This window comes from Xenopus tropicalis, chromosome 7, assembly GCF_000004195.4.
Source record: "Xenopus tropicalis strain Nigerian chromosome 7, UCB_Xtro_10.0, whole genome shotgun sequence".
Taxonomy (NCBI): Eukaryota; Metazoa; Chordata; class Amphibia; order Anura; family Pipidae; genus Xenopus; species Xenopus tropicalis.
Genome location: NC_030683.2, coordinates 130,176,567 through 130,190,766, shown reverse-complemented (window position 1 = coordinate 130,190,766; position 14,200 = coordinate 130,176,567). Strand labels below are relative to the sequence as shown.

The 14,200-nt window shown below is 46.5% G+C and overlaps 1 protein-coding gene across 15 annotated transcripts in view; it reads right to left on the bottom strand.

Annotated features, from left to right (window-relative positions):
- ubr4 (ubiquitin protein ligase E3 component n-recognin 4) overlaps positions 1 to 13,717 on the bottom strand; it is a 74,956-nt gene extending 61,239 nt beyond the window's left edge. For 12 of the 15 annotated variants that reach the window (XM_031905467.1, XM_031905471.1, XM_031905472.1 and 9 more), the window contains exons 1-19: positions 13,545 to 13,717; positions 9,498 to 9,595; positions 8,479 to 8,582; positions 7,321 to 7,450; positions 7,096 to 7,235; positions 6,922 to 7,021; positions 6,482 to 6,623; positions 6,262 to 6,386; positions 6,046 to 6,170; positions 5,901 to 5,960; positions 5,078 to 5,265; positions 4,663 to 4,762; positions 4,426 to 4,566; positions 3,418 to 3,535; positions 2,947 to 3,134; positions 2,695 to 2,854; positions 2,474 to 2,559; positions 947 to 1,116; positions 545 to 827 (exon numbers count right to left, since the gene is read on the bottom strand). In XM_031905467.1, the coding sequence (XP_031761327.1) occupies positions 545 to 827; positions 947 to 1,116; positions 2,474 to 2,559; positions 2,695 to 2,854; positions 2,947 to 3,134; positions 3,418 to 3,535; positions 4,426 to 4,566; positions 4,663 to 4,762; positions 5,078 to 5,265; positions 5,901 to 5,960; positions 6,046 to 6,170; positions 6,262 to 6,386; positions 6,482 to 6,623; positions 6,922 to 7,021; positions 7,096 to 7,235; positions 7,321 to 7,450; positions 8,479 to 8,582; positions 9,498 to 9,595; positions 13,545 to 13,669 (2,583 nt within the window). In that variant the 5' untranslated portion in view covers positions 13,670 to 13,717. The remainder of the gene's footprint in view (positions 1 to 544; positions 828 to 946; positions 1,117 to 2,473; positions 2,560 to 2,694; positions 2,855 to 2,946; positions 3,135 to 3,417; positions 3,536 to 4,425; positions 4,567 to 4,662; positions 4,763 to 5,077; positions 5,266 to 5,900; positions 5,961 to 6,045; positions 6,171 to 6,261; positions 6,387 to 6,481; positions 6,624 to 6,921; positions 7,022 to 7,095; positions 7,236 to 7,320; positions 7,451 to 8,478; positions 8,583 to 9,497; positions 9,596 to 13,544) is intronic. The other 3 variants (XM_031905469.1, XM_031905480.1, XM_031905481.1) reach the window with 1 other exon arrangement.
- Between the last annotated feature and the right edge of the window lie 483 nt (positions 13,718 to 14,200).

Below are 14,200 nucleotides of genomic sequence, written 5' to 3'. Positions count from 1 at the left end.
TACCTGTCGCTCTCTGCTGTGGGAACTACACATGTCCAATATAGAAGGCGGCTTCGCACCCTTTATTACAGGGGTCCCCAACCTCTGGGCCAGGGAATGGTGTCGGGCCGTGGGCTGTTGTAAATTGGGCTACCTCTGGGTCCCAATTACCTGTGATACAAACTCCATGACAACTGCAATGCGAAGCCCAGGAAGCTTTCTACTATTTGCGAAAAGTACTTAAATCTCCATATTTAGCGTCAGGGGATGTCACCACTTAGATAGGAGTAAGAAGAGCAAGGGTGCTGGGCGCATCTAGTTGCAGGGAAACAAGCTCAGGTCTATACCCACCACCCCTGGTCCTCCTTGCTTAAACCCGGTCCATGGTGCAAAAAAGGTTGGAAGACCACTGCTTTATTACAGGGACAATATCAACAAATATGCAATATAAAAACAATATAAAAATATGGATGTGTCTGTTTTGCACTAACTTGCAGATAAAGGCAAGTAACGGGAGCCAATAATTCAAATGTAAAAAAACGAATGTACAAAAGTTTCTGCTGACCTGCTCAAACAGATAGAGAGGGGGCTTAGAGTACTGGTGCAGCAGGTAATCGAACACAAGCAGCAGTCGGCCGAGCAGCAGAGGTACAGTACAGAGTTGGGACTCCAGGCTGCCCGACAGCTCCTGCAGGGTCTGGACACACAGTAAGAGCACGGTGCGGCGTCCTTTCTCTGACAAGTTATGGAAGATCAGTAGAAGCAGCTGAAGATGATCCACATTCACATCTTCGGTGTCGCCAGGAAGCACTCCCTGCAGCGCATTCTGTTTCAGAGTCCCAACAAACCTGGAAGAGAGAGATACAGGAGGATAGGCCGGACAATCTACAGCTGCCTGCACCATTCTTTAAAATGCTTCATAACAAAAGATGGACATTCTTATAGCATACATATAATGTGTCCCTACCTCTCCCAAACTCGTAGACAATCAGGCACGTCCGGCTCTCCCTGAGCGCTTGCCTTATGCTGCCAGAGAAGGAGCAGACGTGACAGCACCGAGAGGCTTTGGGCATGAATATAGAGAGGCCACGGACCCTCGCTTAAAGGAGCGACCCCCAGTTGCTGTAGGAGAGCATTCTGCCAGTGGGAAAAAAATAGGCTGTCAGCAAACCACATAGATAGAGAAAAGGCAATGGATGAAATACAGGAAGTACAGGTATAGGACCCATTATCCAGAATGCTCGGGACCAAGGGTATTCCGGATAAGGGGTCTTTCTGTAATTCGGATCTCCATAACATAAGTCTGCTAAAAATCATTTAAATATTGAGTAAACCCAATAGGATTGTTTTGCCCCCAATAAGGAATATTTATAACTTAGTTTGGATCAATTACAAGGTACTGTAATTCAGAACTCCTACCTTAAGTTTGCAAAAAAAAAATATTTAAACAGTAATTAAACCCACTAAGATTGTTTTTTCTCTAATAAGGAGTAACTATATCTTAGTTAGGATCAAGTACAGGTACTGTTTTATTATTACAGAGAAAAGGGAATCATTTAACCATTAAATAAACCCAATAGGGCTGTTCTGCCCCCAATAAGGGGTAATTATATCTTAGTTGGGATCAAGTACAGGTACTGTTTTATTATTACAGAGAAAAGGGAATCATTTAACCATGAAATAAACCCAATAGGGCTGTTCTGCCCCCAATAAGGGGTAATTATATCTTAGTTGGGATCAAGTACAGGTACTGTTTTATTATTACAGAGAAAAGGGAATCATTTAACCATTAAATAAACCCAATAGGGCTGTTCTGCCCCCAATAAGGGGTAATTATATCTTAGTTGGGATCAAGTACAGGTACTGTTTTATTATTACAGAGAAAAGGGAATCATTTAACCATTAAATAAACCCAATAGGGCTGTTTTGCCCCAATAAGGGGTAATTATATCTTAGTTGGGATCAAGTACAGGTACTGTTTTATTATTACAGAGAAAAGGGAATCATTTAACCATGAAATAAACCCAATAGGGCTGTTCTGCCCCAATAAGGGGTAATTATATCTTAGTTGGGATCAAGTACAGGTACTGTTTTATTATTACAGAAAAAAAGGAAATCAGTTTTAAAATTTTAAATTATTTGATTAAAATGGAGTCTATGGGAGATGGGCTTTCCATAATTCAGAGCTTTCTGGATAACGGGTTTCTGGATAAGGGATCCCATACCTGTACTATCTAACCAAGAATCCTAATCCTCTTATATTTTAATATACAGTGACGGGCATCCAGGAACAGGGCTGAAGTCTGGGGGTAACAAGTAGGTGTCCAGACAAAGACCCTGTCGCAGTGAAAGGGCCCGCAATTGAATGGTCTAGTTTAATTTGCAGACCACAGCATAAAGTGGAGGACTGGGAATGTTGTATTTAGAATGTGGCTTGCTAAATAAGTAGTAAGGAGCTCCATTATTTCTGATTCCTGTCCTGGAAGAGGCAAACCTGTAGTGTAGGAGACTGCAGATCTGAAGTCACAAGGCAGTGGTTAAACTGGTACAAAGCAACTGCAAAGTCTTCACCCGAGGAGCCTAGGAAACAGATTAAATGGGAGAAAATGTTGGATGTTGGCATCACTGGCTACAGGTTCCTTAGTACTAACTGTGGGAGTTGCCCTCCCTTTCATCTCCCTACCTACCCCCTATTCTTGGGTCATCGCTGCTTACCTTTCAGGCCGTCTTTATCCATGTCCTTGATGATGCTGGCCAGAGTGGCCATGTGTTGCTCGGTCAGAGAAACGCTCAGATAGTTCCGGATGAAGTTGCTACGAGAATTCAGCATGCAGCCCGTGATGAAGTTCAAAGTGCTGGAAGCCAGGCTGAGGAACTGAGAGGTGGGGGAGAGAAGTCTTTTATTATCTCTCCCCTAAAACTTGCCCTTTAAGCTTCCCGTAAACCACACAATGGAATTGTTCTTACCAGTTCTGGATCCTTGCGGCTGGCCAAAATATTGCCGTTTTCCCCGTTATTTTGCTTGCTGGGGCTCTTTGCTTTTGGGGAGCTCTCTAGAGGGGGTGGGGGAGGAGGCGGAGGAGGAACGGCTTTTTCTTTGTTTGGGGAGATTGTTTCTTCAAACCACTGCCCCAGGATGGGCTCGATGTCATCATCTGAACGGAACAAGGGACAAGGTAAATAGCAAAGCCTAATGCAGACACTATGGGGTCATCTAGTTCAAGAGACAGCAGATTGGACATCTCTATCTGCACGCATTAAAGGAAAACTATACCCCCAGAATGAATACTTAACCAACAGATTACCCAATAGCACGTACTCCTAAAAAAGTATATGGTTAATTTAGATGAAGCAGGCTTTTACATATAAGCTGTTCATGCAATATATTTTTATAGAGACCTGGGGGTATAGTTTTCCTTTAATGGATCATTGCTTTACCCTGACTACTGTCCTCTTCTGTGCTGCTGAAGTCATCCTCATAGTATGTATTGGAGTCTGTAGAGGCGCTGGCATCGCTGCTCATAGAGCCCTTCCTTTGGCGCTGCAGGACACAAGCCTGTAAGAGTAGTAAAGGACAAAAGTTGACGAGTACTGGCACAGTGTGTAGGAACTACAAGGATCACCATATATACAGTTTGCTTGGCAACCCACATGGGGTATCAGGGGTCAGTATTATACATGTCAACTTACACACTGCACCTTAAAGGGACTCCATGATTTTTATTTCTATATGACACTGTTACACAGCAAATAATTCCCTCTGCCATTTAACATTTTATTCTTGAACCAACAAATGTATTTGTAGCTGTAATATTGGTGTGTAGGCGCCATCTCAGTGCCTTGTGCCTGAGTCTGAGCTTTCAGCCAGCGCTACTCATTAGAACTGCTTTCAGCTAACCTATTGTTTCTCCTACTCCCATGTAACTGGAGGAGTCCCAAGCTGGACTTGGATCCCTTACTATTGAGTGCAATTCTGATACCTACTGGGAGCTACTATCTTGCTCCCTTCCCATTGTTCTGCTGATCAGCTGCTGGGGGGGGAGGGGGGATATCACTCCAACTTGCAGCGCAGCAGTAAAGTGTGCCTGAGTCTGAGCTTTCAGAAGGAGCCGGCGCTACATATTAGAACTGCTTTCAGCTAACCTATTGTTTCTCCTACTCCCATGTAACTGGAGGAGTCCCAAGCCGGACTTGGATTTCTTACTATTGAGTGCTATTCTGATACCTACTGGGAGCTGCTATCTTGCTCCCTTCCCATTGTTCTGCTGATCGGCTGCTGGGGGGGGATATCACTCCAACTTGCAGCGCAGCAGTAAAGTGTGACTGAAGTTTATCAGAGCACAGGTCACATGGCTGTGGCACCCTGATTCTCTTTTTTTCATTTTTGGGTCTTTACTAGGGCCTATTACGGCTAAGGTACACTGTATGGGAAATTATTTGCTTCACCTTGCGGTAGGACGTTAACAGGATAGTGAAGAGCAGGTTGGTCAGAGGGATGGAATCAATAAGCCGCTGGATCCTTTGAATAGATGTGCTCTGAGCTGAAATGCTTAGCTCTGCCAGGGGTCCGTCTGTGTCCAATGGCTGCTGTGATAAACATTGGCAGAGATCAGAACGACATTTCTATATGTGAATGGAGCATTGGGGAAGGGAACAAGTAAAAAAAAAATGGCTGACAGTCACCTTGTGCAGAGTTTCCACTTGCAGGTCCTGGAACAGTGATGTGAGCAATTTGATTGCATGGTTTGCCAGAACCACAGACAGGACCCCAAACCCCTGGTGTCTATGGAGAGAAATATACACACATTTTATATTCTAGTATTTTAACACTGGGCTATCAGGGTATCTCATTAAACATACATGATACTGTACTGAAAGGGGAACACTATGGCAGCTCCAAACCATATGTAATATTCCAGTATTTTCATTTAATATAAACAATACTGTACTGTCTAAGGGGAACACTACAGCAGCTTCCTCTCAAATATATAAATATAAGAGAAGGAATGCTGTAGGCACACAATAAGTATGCAGTATTGGATAAAACACAAATATCTACCAGTAAGGCAAATGGTATGCTGAATGAGAGGGAACATACCCTTTCCCAGGTCCCAGTTTGGGGGAGCCCACACCTTCCTTGGCTCGCGCAATGTCCCGAACCCTAAGCGCTGCCAGGGGATCTTTCTCTTTCCCTTTGTCAGCAAGAGCAGTGGGGCTCAGGTTCAGGATCAGGTAGAGGCTGTTAACCAAACACCAGGCCCCCAGGAGCTGGAAGTTCTGGTAATGCTACAGGAGATAAACGGCAAAAGAGAAATTCGACTTTGATTAGGAAGCTAAACAAAACTGTGGCCTCACAAAGCAACAATTTCTAGGTTGCCGAGGTCACTGACCCCCATTTGAAAACTGGAAAAAGGCAGAAAAGGGAGATGATTTAAAAATTACATGAAATAAATAATGAAGACCAATTGCAAAGTTTCTAGGAATAGGACATTATATGATATAGTAAACGCTAACTTTAAAGTGAAACACCAAGTGATAGGGTATTTCACAGAATAACCTAGGGGCAACCTATTACACTGAACCTTCCCCGGATGAAAGTAAGGGTCTTATTTTTCATTTTATAGAAAACAGAACTGTTCACAAGAGATTAATCCTTAGCCTAGCCCATGGTTCCAGACCTGGATCACTTTAAGCAGCTTCTTGAGAAACAGTGGAAGGATCCAGCCAGGGAAGAGAAGTTGTTTTAACTATTTAATCCTGCCTGCTAGTGGTTCAAACTATACCCAAGTGTTCCCCGAGATGCAAGGGCAAATATTCCAAATGTAATGATCATATCCTTTGCTTATAGGGCAAGCAATAGATATCATACACCACTGTGGTACATAGCAACTGCCTTACAAACAAATCTCAGTAGCCCTTACCTCTCCTCCGGCTCTGCGGGAGCTGTTAATGGCCTGCCCGATCATCTCATAGATTTCCAGCTGCAACGCAAGTAGAAAAAGGATCAAGTTAAGCGAGATGCATTGAGTCTGTGTAACACCAAGCTATGGGTCCTGTTGTACTTACACATTTCTGCACAATGGTCGCAGCGTCATTCTCATAGTCTTCCTCTTTGCAGCTGGTGGATCCTGTTCGGACTTGCTGGGTGCTTCCAACATGGAGGATTGCCATACACGTTGCAACACTCACACCTTTATAGAGAATACAAGAAAAGACAATGGTGTATCTATAAACAGATTAAATACGCAGGAAGCAAAAGATGGAAGCAGCACGTGGCCCTACCTGCATACAAACAGCTGAGGGCCAATAAGGTGACATCCTTCAGTCGCTGGGGAGTGAGGGGCTCCATGACAGGCAAGGACAGTGTATCAAGGGCCATAGTCACGTCAATCACGAGAGAGTGGAACCTGCAATATACATAGTGGGAAAAGACCAGTAACAAAAATGTAACATTTTTTTCTTTTTGATTCCCAATTTCCCAGTATGTCCGGCTCCCACTCACCCATTGCGCACAGCAGTTGCGTCTCCGACAGTAGCCGGCATGATGAAAAAGGAGTTGGCCGACACGGCATCCTGAAACCTGTTGATGTACCTCAGGAAGTAGGGGAGGTTTAAACATACGCGCAGCAGCTTCTCTGATCCCCCTGTCAAGACGAAAAAAAACCACAAAACACCAATGAGAACTAGGGATGCACCGAATCTACTATTTTGGGATTCGGCTGAATCCTTCGTGAAAGATTCAGCCGAATACCGAACCGAATCTGAAAAGAACCGTGTGTGCAACACGTGGAAAAAAATGTGTTTGTGTGATTAAGCGTGATTTTAAGCATTCGATTCAGTTTGACCAGGACCATGGATTGATTGATGGATGATTTGTTCTCATTAGGGAATGGAGAGTTTATATGAACATTAATGAGTAGAACACAGACAATCTGGCCTTACCTAGTTCTTGGAGACTGGCCACGTTCTGGGCTATGAAGATGCTCTTAGTTTTGGCATTAGACACCGGATCGGCAGTAGAATCTTCACTCTCATTTTCCACCTGAGGACAAGGTTCGTTAATAAAAAAGCCACTGCACTGAGATACAAGGAGGGAAGAAAGTGAATGAGCCCAACCTGTGTGTGCGATGCAAGAGGCGGGGAGCCTGCCCCTCTGGGGTTAAATACAGAAGTCAGCTGGTTCAGGAAGTTCATCTGGACCTCTTTCTGGCGCAGTTCTGGGCTCGGCAGAATTGAAATTTCTTTCTGGTCCTCCACTAAAGAAGAAAAAAAATAAATGGTTAAAATGAACATTATGGGAAAGGCAGCTAAAAGCAAAACTCCCGGACGGCTTGCGCTTACCATCAGAGAGAGTCTGCACGGTCTGAGGGAGCTTGGAGGATTTCATCATCGCTGTAAAGGTGATTATCTCGGTTCGGTCCAAGCGGCTGGTACCGCTGCATAGCCCCTTAATGAGCAGGATCAGGTGCTTCTACAGAATGAAAAATATTTGTATAAACGTAAAACTTGCTCCCTTCCCATTGTTCTGATTGGCTGTTGGGGGTGAGGGGGGGGATATCACTCCAACTTGCAGCGCAGCAGTAAAGTGTGCCTGAGTCTGAGCTTTCAGAAGGAGCCAGCGCTACACATTAGAACTGCTTTCAGCTAACCTATTGTTTCTCCTACTCCCATGTAACTGGAGGAGTCCCAAGCCGGACTTGGATTTCTTACTATTGAGTGCTATTCTGATACCTACTGGGAGCTGCTATCTTGCTCCCTTCCCATTGTTCTGCTGATCGGCTGCTGGGGGTGAGGGGGGGTATCACTCCAACTTGCAGCGCAGCAGTAAAGTGTGCCTGAGTCTGAGCTTTCAGCCAGCGCTACACATTAGAACTGCTTTCAGCTAACCTATTGTTTCTCCTACTCCCATGTAACTGGAGGAGTCCCAAGCTGGACTTGGATTTCTTACTATTGAGTGCTATTCTGATACCTACTGGGAGCTGCTATCTTGCTCCCTTCCCATTGTTCTGCTGATCGGCTGCTGGGGGTGAGGGGGGGGGGGGATATCACTCCAACTTGCAGCGCAGCAGTAAAGTGAGACTGAAGTTTATCAGAGCACAGGTCACATGGCTGTGGCACCCTGGGAAATGAAGAATATGGCTAGCCCCATGGGAAAAACAGATTACAATGCAGGATTCTGCTGGAGAAGCTCTATTAACTGGTTTGTAACAAACAGGATTTCCAATGACAGTGTTCCTTTAAGAACAGGAAAGCATGGGAAGAACCACTACTCATGCAGGGAGGGGGGGGCACAAAAGCTCTCAAGGGCCCATTCATTCTTAAATGCCTGAAAAGAATTCAGTCAATTTCTGGGCCAGGAATAGATAGCCTATCACCATCCGTAGAACCAGAAAAATTAAAAAAAAAATTTCATTATGACACAAGGAGGAGTCTAAAAGATTTCGGCAAGGAGAGACCTGGATGATTGTGGCAAGGTGCTGCCATGTAGATTTTTCTCACCTGGGAGACAGCGCAGGCCTCGTCGGGGCTCTCCAGTCGTAGCAGGGAGAATTCAAGCAGAACTTTGCAGGCAGCAGCGACAGATTGCAGCTGGTTCCTAGGAACTGCAGGGAAGAGAAAGGCAAATTAGGGTAAAGACGCACAGAGCTACTAGTAGCAGCTACTACCAGTGCCGCCACCAGAAATCATGGGGCCCCTCACAACAAAATTTTCTGGGGCCCCTCCCATCAGCAAAAAGTACACACAGAGATAAAAAAAAGTATCCCACCCTAACACAGTGCCACCCTAAGGCTATGCTGGCCAGAGCCCCCCATACAGTGTCCCCCAAAGACAGTGCCCCCAATTGCCCCCATACACAGTGACCCCCTAACGTTATGCTGACCAGGGCCCCCAAATTCCCCCATACACAGTGCCCCCCTACTGCTATGCTGGCCAGGGCCCCCCATACACAGTGCCCCGCTAATGCTATGCGGGCCAGGGCCCCCCATACACAGTGCCCCCGAAGACAGTGCCCCCAATTGCCCCCCTAACGCTATGCTGGCCAGGGCCCCCCATACAGTGTACCCCAAAGACAGTGCCCCCCAACTGCCCCGGGCCCCCCTACAGTGTCCCCCAAAGACAGTGCCCCCAATTGCCCCCCTAATGCTATGCTGGCCAGGGCCCCCCAAAACAGTGCCCCCCATTGCCCCCATACACAGTGCCCACTGAAGACAGTGCCCCCAATTTCCCCCATACACAGTGCCCCCCCCTAACGCTATGCTGGCCAGGGCCCCCCCATAAACAGTGCCCCCGACTGTCCCCCCTGTGCCCCCCTGATAGCGGCCCTGGCTACTATATGCCAGAAAATCCCCTGCCATAGACAATGTGAATTGCCCTTTTCAAACAATATGGTGCCCCCTGCTGCTCACATTCTAATAACACAGTTACCCCATTTCTTCATTACTAACAGATCCAAGTATTCACAGAGCCCAGTGGCCCCAGTTCCGGCCCATTGGATCTCGGGCCGTCCCAGTACTTACTCTGGCTGCACACTGTGGTGATGTAGTGAGTGGACAGCGCCACAAAGGAGGAATAGAAGGGCTCATACTGTTTGTCGTGGTGCAGAATCTCCGATTCACTGGGGAGAGAGAGACAAAGTGTTAAAGAAATGAGTGACCCCGAGGCCTGTCGCTATGCGCTGTTGCTACAGTAACGATACTAGCAACGCGGCACAGTATCAGCCTTATGGGCCCTGGGGGGCCAAAAATAATTCCCAATGCGCCAGTGTCAGGCGGAGGCCTCAGCCACAAATAGTAATTATCAACTTGCCAACTACACGGAACTGGCGCCAGAAACAGACATTTCATCCGCAGGGAACTGGGGGGGGGGGGGGGGGCGGTATGTGAATTATTCATCTGTTCATTTTGGTTTCAAATTGCACTCAGATCCTCATGTACCGGAACAAGCAGCAGTGACCCTATTGTTAGCAACTTCCCAATATCCATTGTGTCTGTCTGTCCCTTTCCCTTCCACTGCTGGTTCTGACTCCTGATACAACTCCCCAATATCCATTCATCCCTCATTCTCACTGGGTTTATAGTTATGTGTAACTGTCACTGTGTCTGTCCCTTTCCCTTCTCTGCACTGCTGGTTCTGACTCCTGATACAACTCCCCAATACCCATTCATCCCTCATTCTCACTGGGTTTATAGTTATGTGTAACTGTCACTGTGTCTGTCCCTTTCCCTTCCCTGCACTGCTGGTTCTGACTCCTGATACAACTCCCCAATATCCATTCATTCCTCATTCTCACTGGGTTTATAGTTATGTGTAACTGTCACTGTGTCTGTCCCTTTCCCTTCCCTGCACTGCTGGTTCTGACTCCTGATACAACTCCCCAATACCCATTCATCCCTCATTCTCACTGGGTTTATAGTTATGTGAAACTGTCACTGTGTCTGTCCCTTTCCCTTCTCTGCACTGCTGGTTCTGACTCCTGATACAACTCCCCAATATCCATTCATTCCTCATTCTCACTGGGTTTATAGTTATGTGCAACAGTCACCCTACTAGGGACAGACAGACACAACAACAGTTACCCCAATGTTTCTATATATCTGTAACCTTGTTATGGGCTAAGGGGGCCCAGCCTGAAGGCCAGTTAGGGGGGGATTTGGGGTGAGTGCTTATTTGTTCCCTGGGTACCCCTGGAACTATAGCAGGGTGACTGTTACCCCAATGTTTTTATATATCTGTAACCTTGTTATGGGCTAAGGGGGCCCAGCCTGAAGGCCAGTTAGGGGGGGATTTGGGGTGAGTGCTTATTTGTGCCCTGGGTACCCCTGGAACTATAGCAGGGTGACTGTTACCCCAATGTTTTTATATATATCTGTAACCTTGTTATGGGCTAAGGGGGCCCAGCCTGAAGGCCAGTTAGGGGGGGATTTGGGGTGAGTGGGTATTTGTGCCCTGGGTACCCCTGGAACTATAGCGGGGTGACTGTTACCCCAATGTTTCTATATATCTGTAACCTTGTTATGGGCTAAGGGGGCCCAGCCTGAAGGCCAGTTAGGGGGGGATTTGGGGTGAGTGCTTATTTGTGCCCTGGGTACCCCTGGAACTATAGCGGGGTGACTGTTACCCCAATGTTTCTATATATCTGTAACCTTGTTATGGGCTAAGGGGGCCCCAGCCTGAAGGCCAGTTAGGGGGGGATTTGGGGTGAGTGCTTATTTGTGCCCTGGGTACCCCTGGAACTATAGCAGGGTGACTGTTACCCCAATGTTTCTATATATCTGTAACCTTGTTATGGGCTAAGGGGGCCCAGCCTGAAGGCCAGTTAGGGGGGATTTGGGGTGAGTGCTTATTTGTGCCCTGGGTACCCCTGGAACTATAGCGGGGTGACTGTTACCCCAATGTTTCTATATATCTGTAACCTTGTTATGGGCTAAGGGGGCCCCAGCCTGAAGGCCAGTTAGGGGGGGATTTGGGGTGAGTGCTTATTTGTGCCCTGGGTACCCCTGGAACTATAGCAGGGTGACTGTTACCCCAATGTTTCTATATATCTGTAACCTTGTTATGGGCTAAGGGGGCCCAGCCTGAAGGCCACAGCTAAAAGTCACATTCCAAACAGCGCAGGACGGAGACTGCAGAGGAAGCTAAAGGCCCTGTCTCTGAGCAATGAGAGTGTTTGCAGGACAAGAGACACCCACACCCGGATCACATGAAACCAGAATCAAATTAACAAAACAAGAGGACCCTTTATTGCCGCGGTAGAAAGACAACGCTGTACTGAATATAAGCGACACTGGACTTGGGATCATGAGAGGGATAGAGTGGGGCGCTGAGGGGCCCATATCCCCCCCCCCAGTGACAAATTATCCTCAAGTTCTGCCAAACAAACAGATTTATCAAAATGTCAATTCTGACTTTAATACACGAAAACTCGCCCACATTCTGCTCATTCCTACGGGATTGTTATGAGCGTATATATCACATGGTGAGTTTCAACCAATGATAAAGAAGCTTCTATATGAATAGAACATGAGAGCCTTTATGTATGAGGCACATTTGGATAAATCTGCCCTTTAGTTACTTTTTCCACCTTATTCCCACAGATGTATCAACTTGTTGTCTCCAACCCGCCCCGGGGGAGAGAAAGGAAACAAACTCTAAGTGCAACACTGTTTCAGCAAAGTAACAACCCCTAGTAGCCAACTGGTAACTATTAGTATGATGTAGAGAGTAATATTCTGAGACAATTTGCAATTGGTCTTCATTTTTTATTATTTGTAAAGTTATTTAGCTTTATTCAGCTTGAAATTCTAGCAGCTAGCTGGTTGCTAGGATCCAAATTACCTTAGCAACCAGGCGCTGACTAAAATGAGAGGCTGGAATATGAATAGGAGATGGCTTTGATATAGAGATGAGTAATAAAAAGTAGAAATAAAAGTAAAATTGAAGCCTTATAGAGCATTGGTTTTTTGGATGTTGGGGTCAGTGACCCCCATCTGAAAGCTGGAGACTTGAAGGCAAATAATTCAAAAACGAAAAAATGAAGACCAACTGAAAAGTTGCTAGGAATAGGCCATTCTATAACATACTAAAAGTTAACTTAAAGGTGAACCCACATCTGTAAAAAAAAGCCTTTATCCTGGTTGGTTGCCGGCCCCGCTGTGTGTGACCCATTGGGCAGAGAGGGTACATGGCCAGCCCGTTTATGGCCACCATTAGCCTTCAGCTAAACTGATTCTACTTATCCTTTACATGCCAGAGACTATAAAGAAAGGGCAAGTTAAACCTATAAGGCCAGATTTGGGCACAACGTTATCCCAAACACCAACATCCAACCCAATCAACCAAACGCCATCGTCCAACATCAATCACATGCCCAATGCACAAGTCACATGACGTGAAGGGTTCTGATTGGCTAAATGAAAAGCAGCCGGCAAATCCTGCCATGCACCTAGGGCATATTATTCAATTACTCCAATTCTCTCTCTGCTAAAGCAAAGAGCTGACAATCTACAGCTTCCAAATCTGAAATGCAGCCCCTTCAGAAGCAGCCAGTTCTGCAGCTTTGTGATAAGGAGAAGGTGGTAAAGCAAATGTATTCTGAGCTGCTCCTTATCACAAAGCTGCAGCTTAGGATTTGTTTATACAGAGCTCACTGCTGAACCCTGGTTGGGGGAAGAACCATTAGAACTGAAACAAAGAAGCAAAATATTAGCTTTTTTATTATTAAAGGCGCAGGCAGAATACACGCCCACCTCATGTCCAGCAAACCTGCATTCCATGTACTGTCCCTTTAAATAAATGACTGCCACATTTGTTTCCCCAAGAGCTTCTGCAGCAGCTGAAACCCCGGCAACAAGGAAAAGGTGAAGCCCATTCGCTAAGCAGGAAAACTACAACTCCCAGAAGCCTCTGCCCACAGACAGGAAGTGGCTGTTCCAAGGGTCCCACGTCCCCGGCCGGTACCCGGGGGCCAGTGGGTGACAGCGGGGATGTGGCTCCTGTCAGGGCCGCAGTGACACAGCTCTCCTGTACTTGCCCCCGTAGGGCTCCCCCTGCCCGGCAGCACCCACCTTTCTATCACCGAGGCCACCAGCTGGGGCAGCTCCTTCATATCAAACGCCGAGTAGGAGGCTGAGAGCAGCGGCCGGACCGCAACCTCCCAGCCGGGCCCCGAAGAGCCTCCGCTAGACGCCATCTTCCTTCCACAGACTAAGCCGCTTCCGGAAACGGCCTCTTCCTTTACCGGAAATGCTTAGCAGCTGAGGGTTCCTGACGCAACGCTATTGGTGGAGCGGCAGCTGCCAAGGCCGCCATGTTGGTAAAGGCAAAGTGTGAGGGAAACAGTCGCCTTCTGTTGCTCTCTTTATAGAATTGATTCAAAGCCTTTGCCCCTGACTCACACACATAAACTCACACTCTTACACACTCATTCTAGTGCAAATGTCAGGGGCGGGCTGTTACTTAAAGATGTGTTCACCTTTGAGTTAGCTTTTAGTATGAAGTAGAGAGTAATATTCTGAGACAGTTTGCAATTGGTCTTCGTTTTTTTTCTTTTGGTGGTTTCATTTTCAGTTCAGCAGCACTCCAGTTTGGAGTTTGGTTGCTAAGGTGCAAGTTACCTTAGCAATCAGGGAGTGGTTTGAGAGACTGGTATATGAATAGGAGAGGGGTTGAATAGAAAGATAAGTTGTAAAAAGTAACAATAACAATAAAACTCAGTGACCCC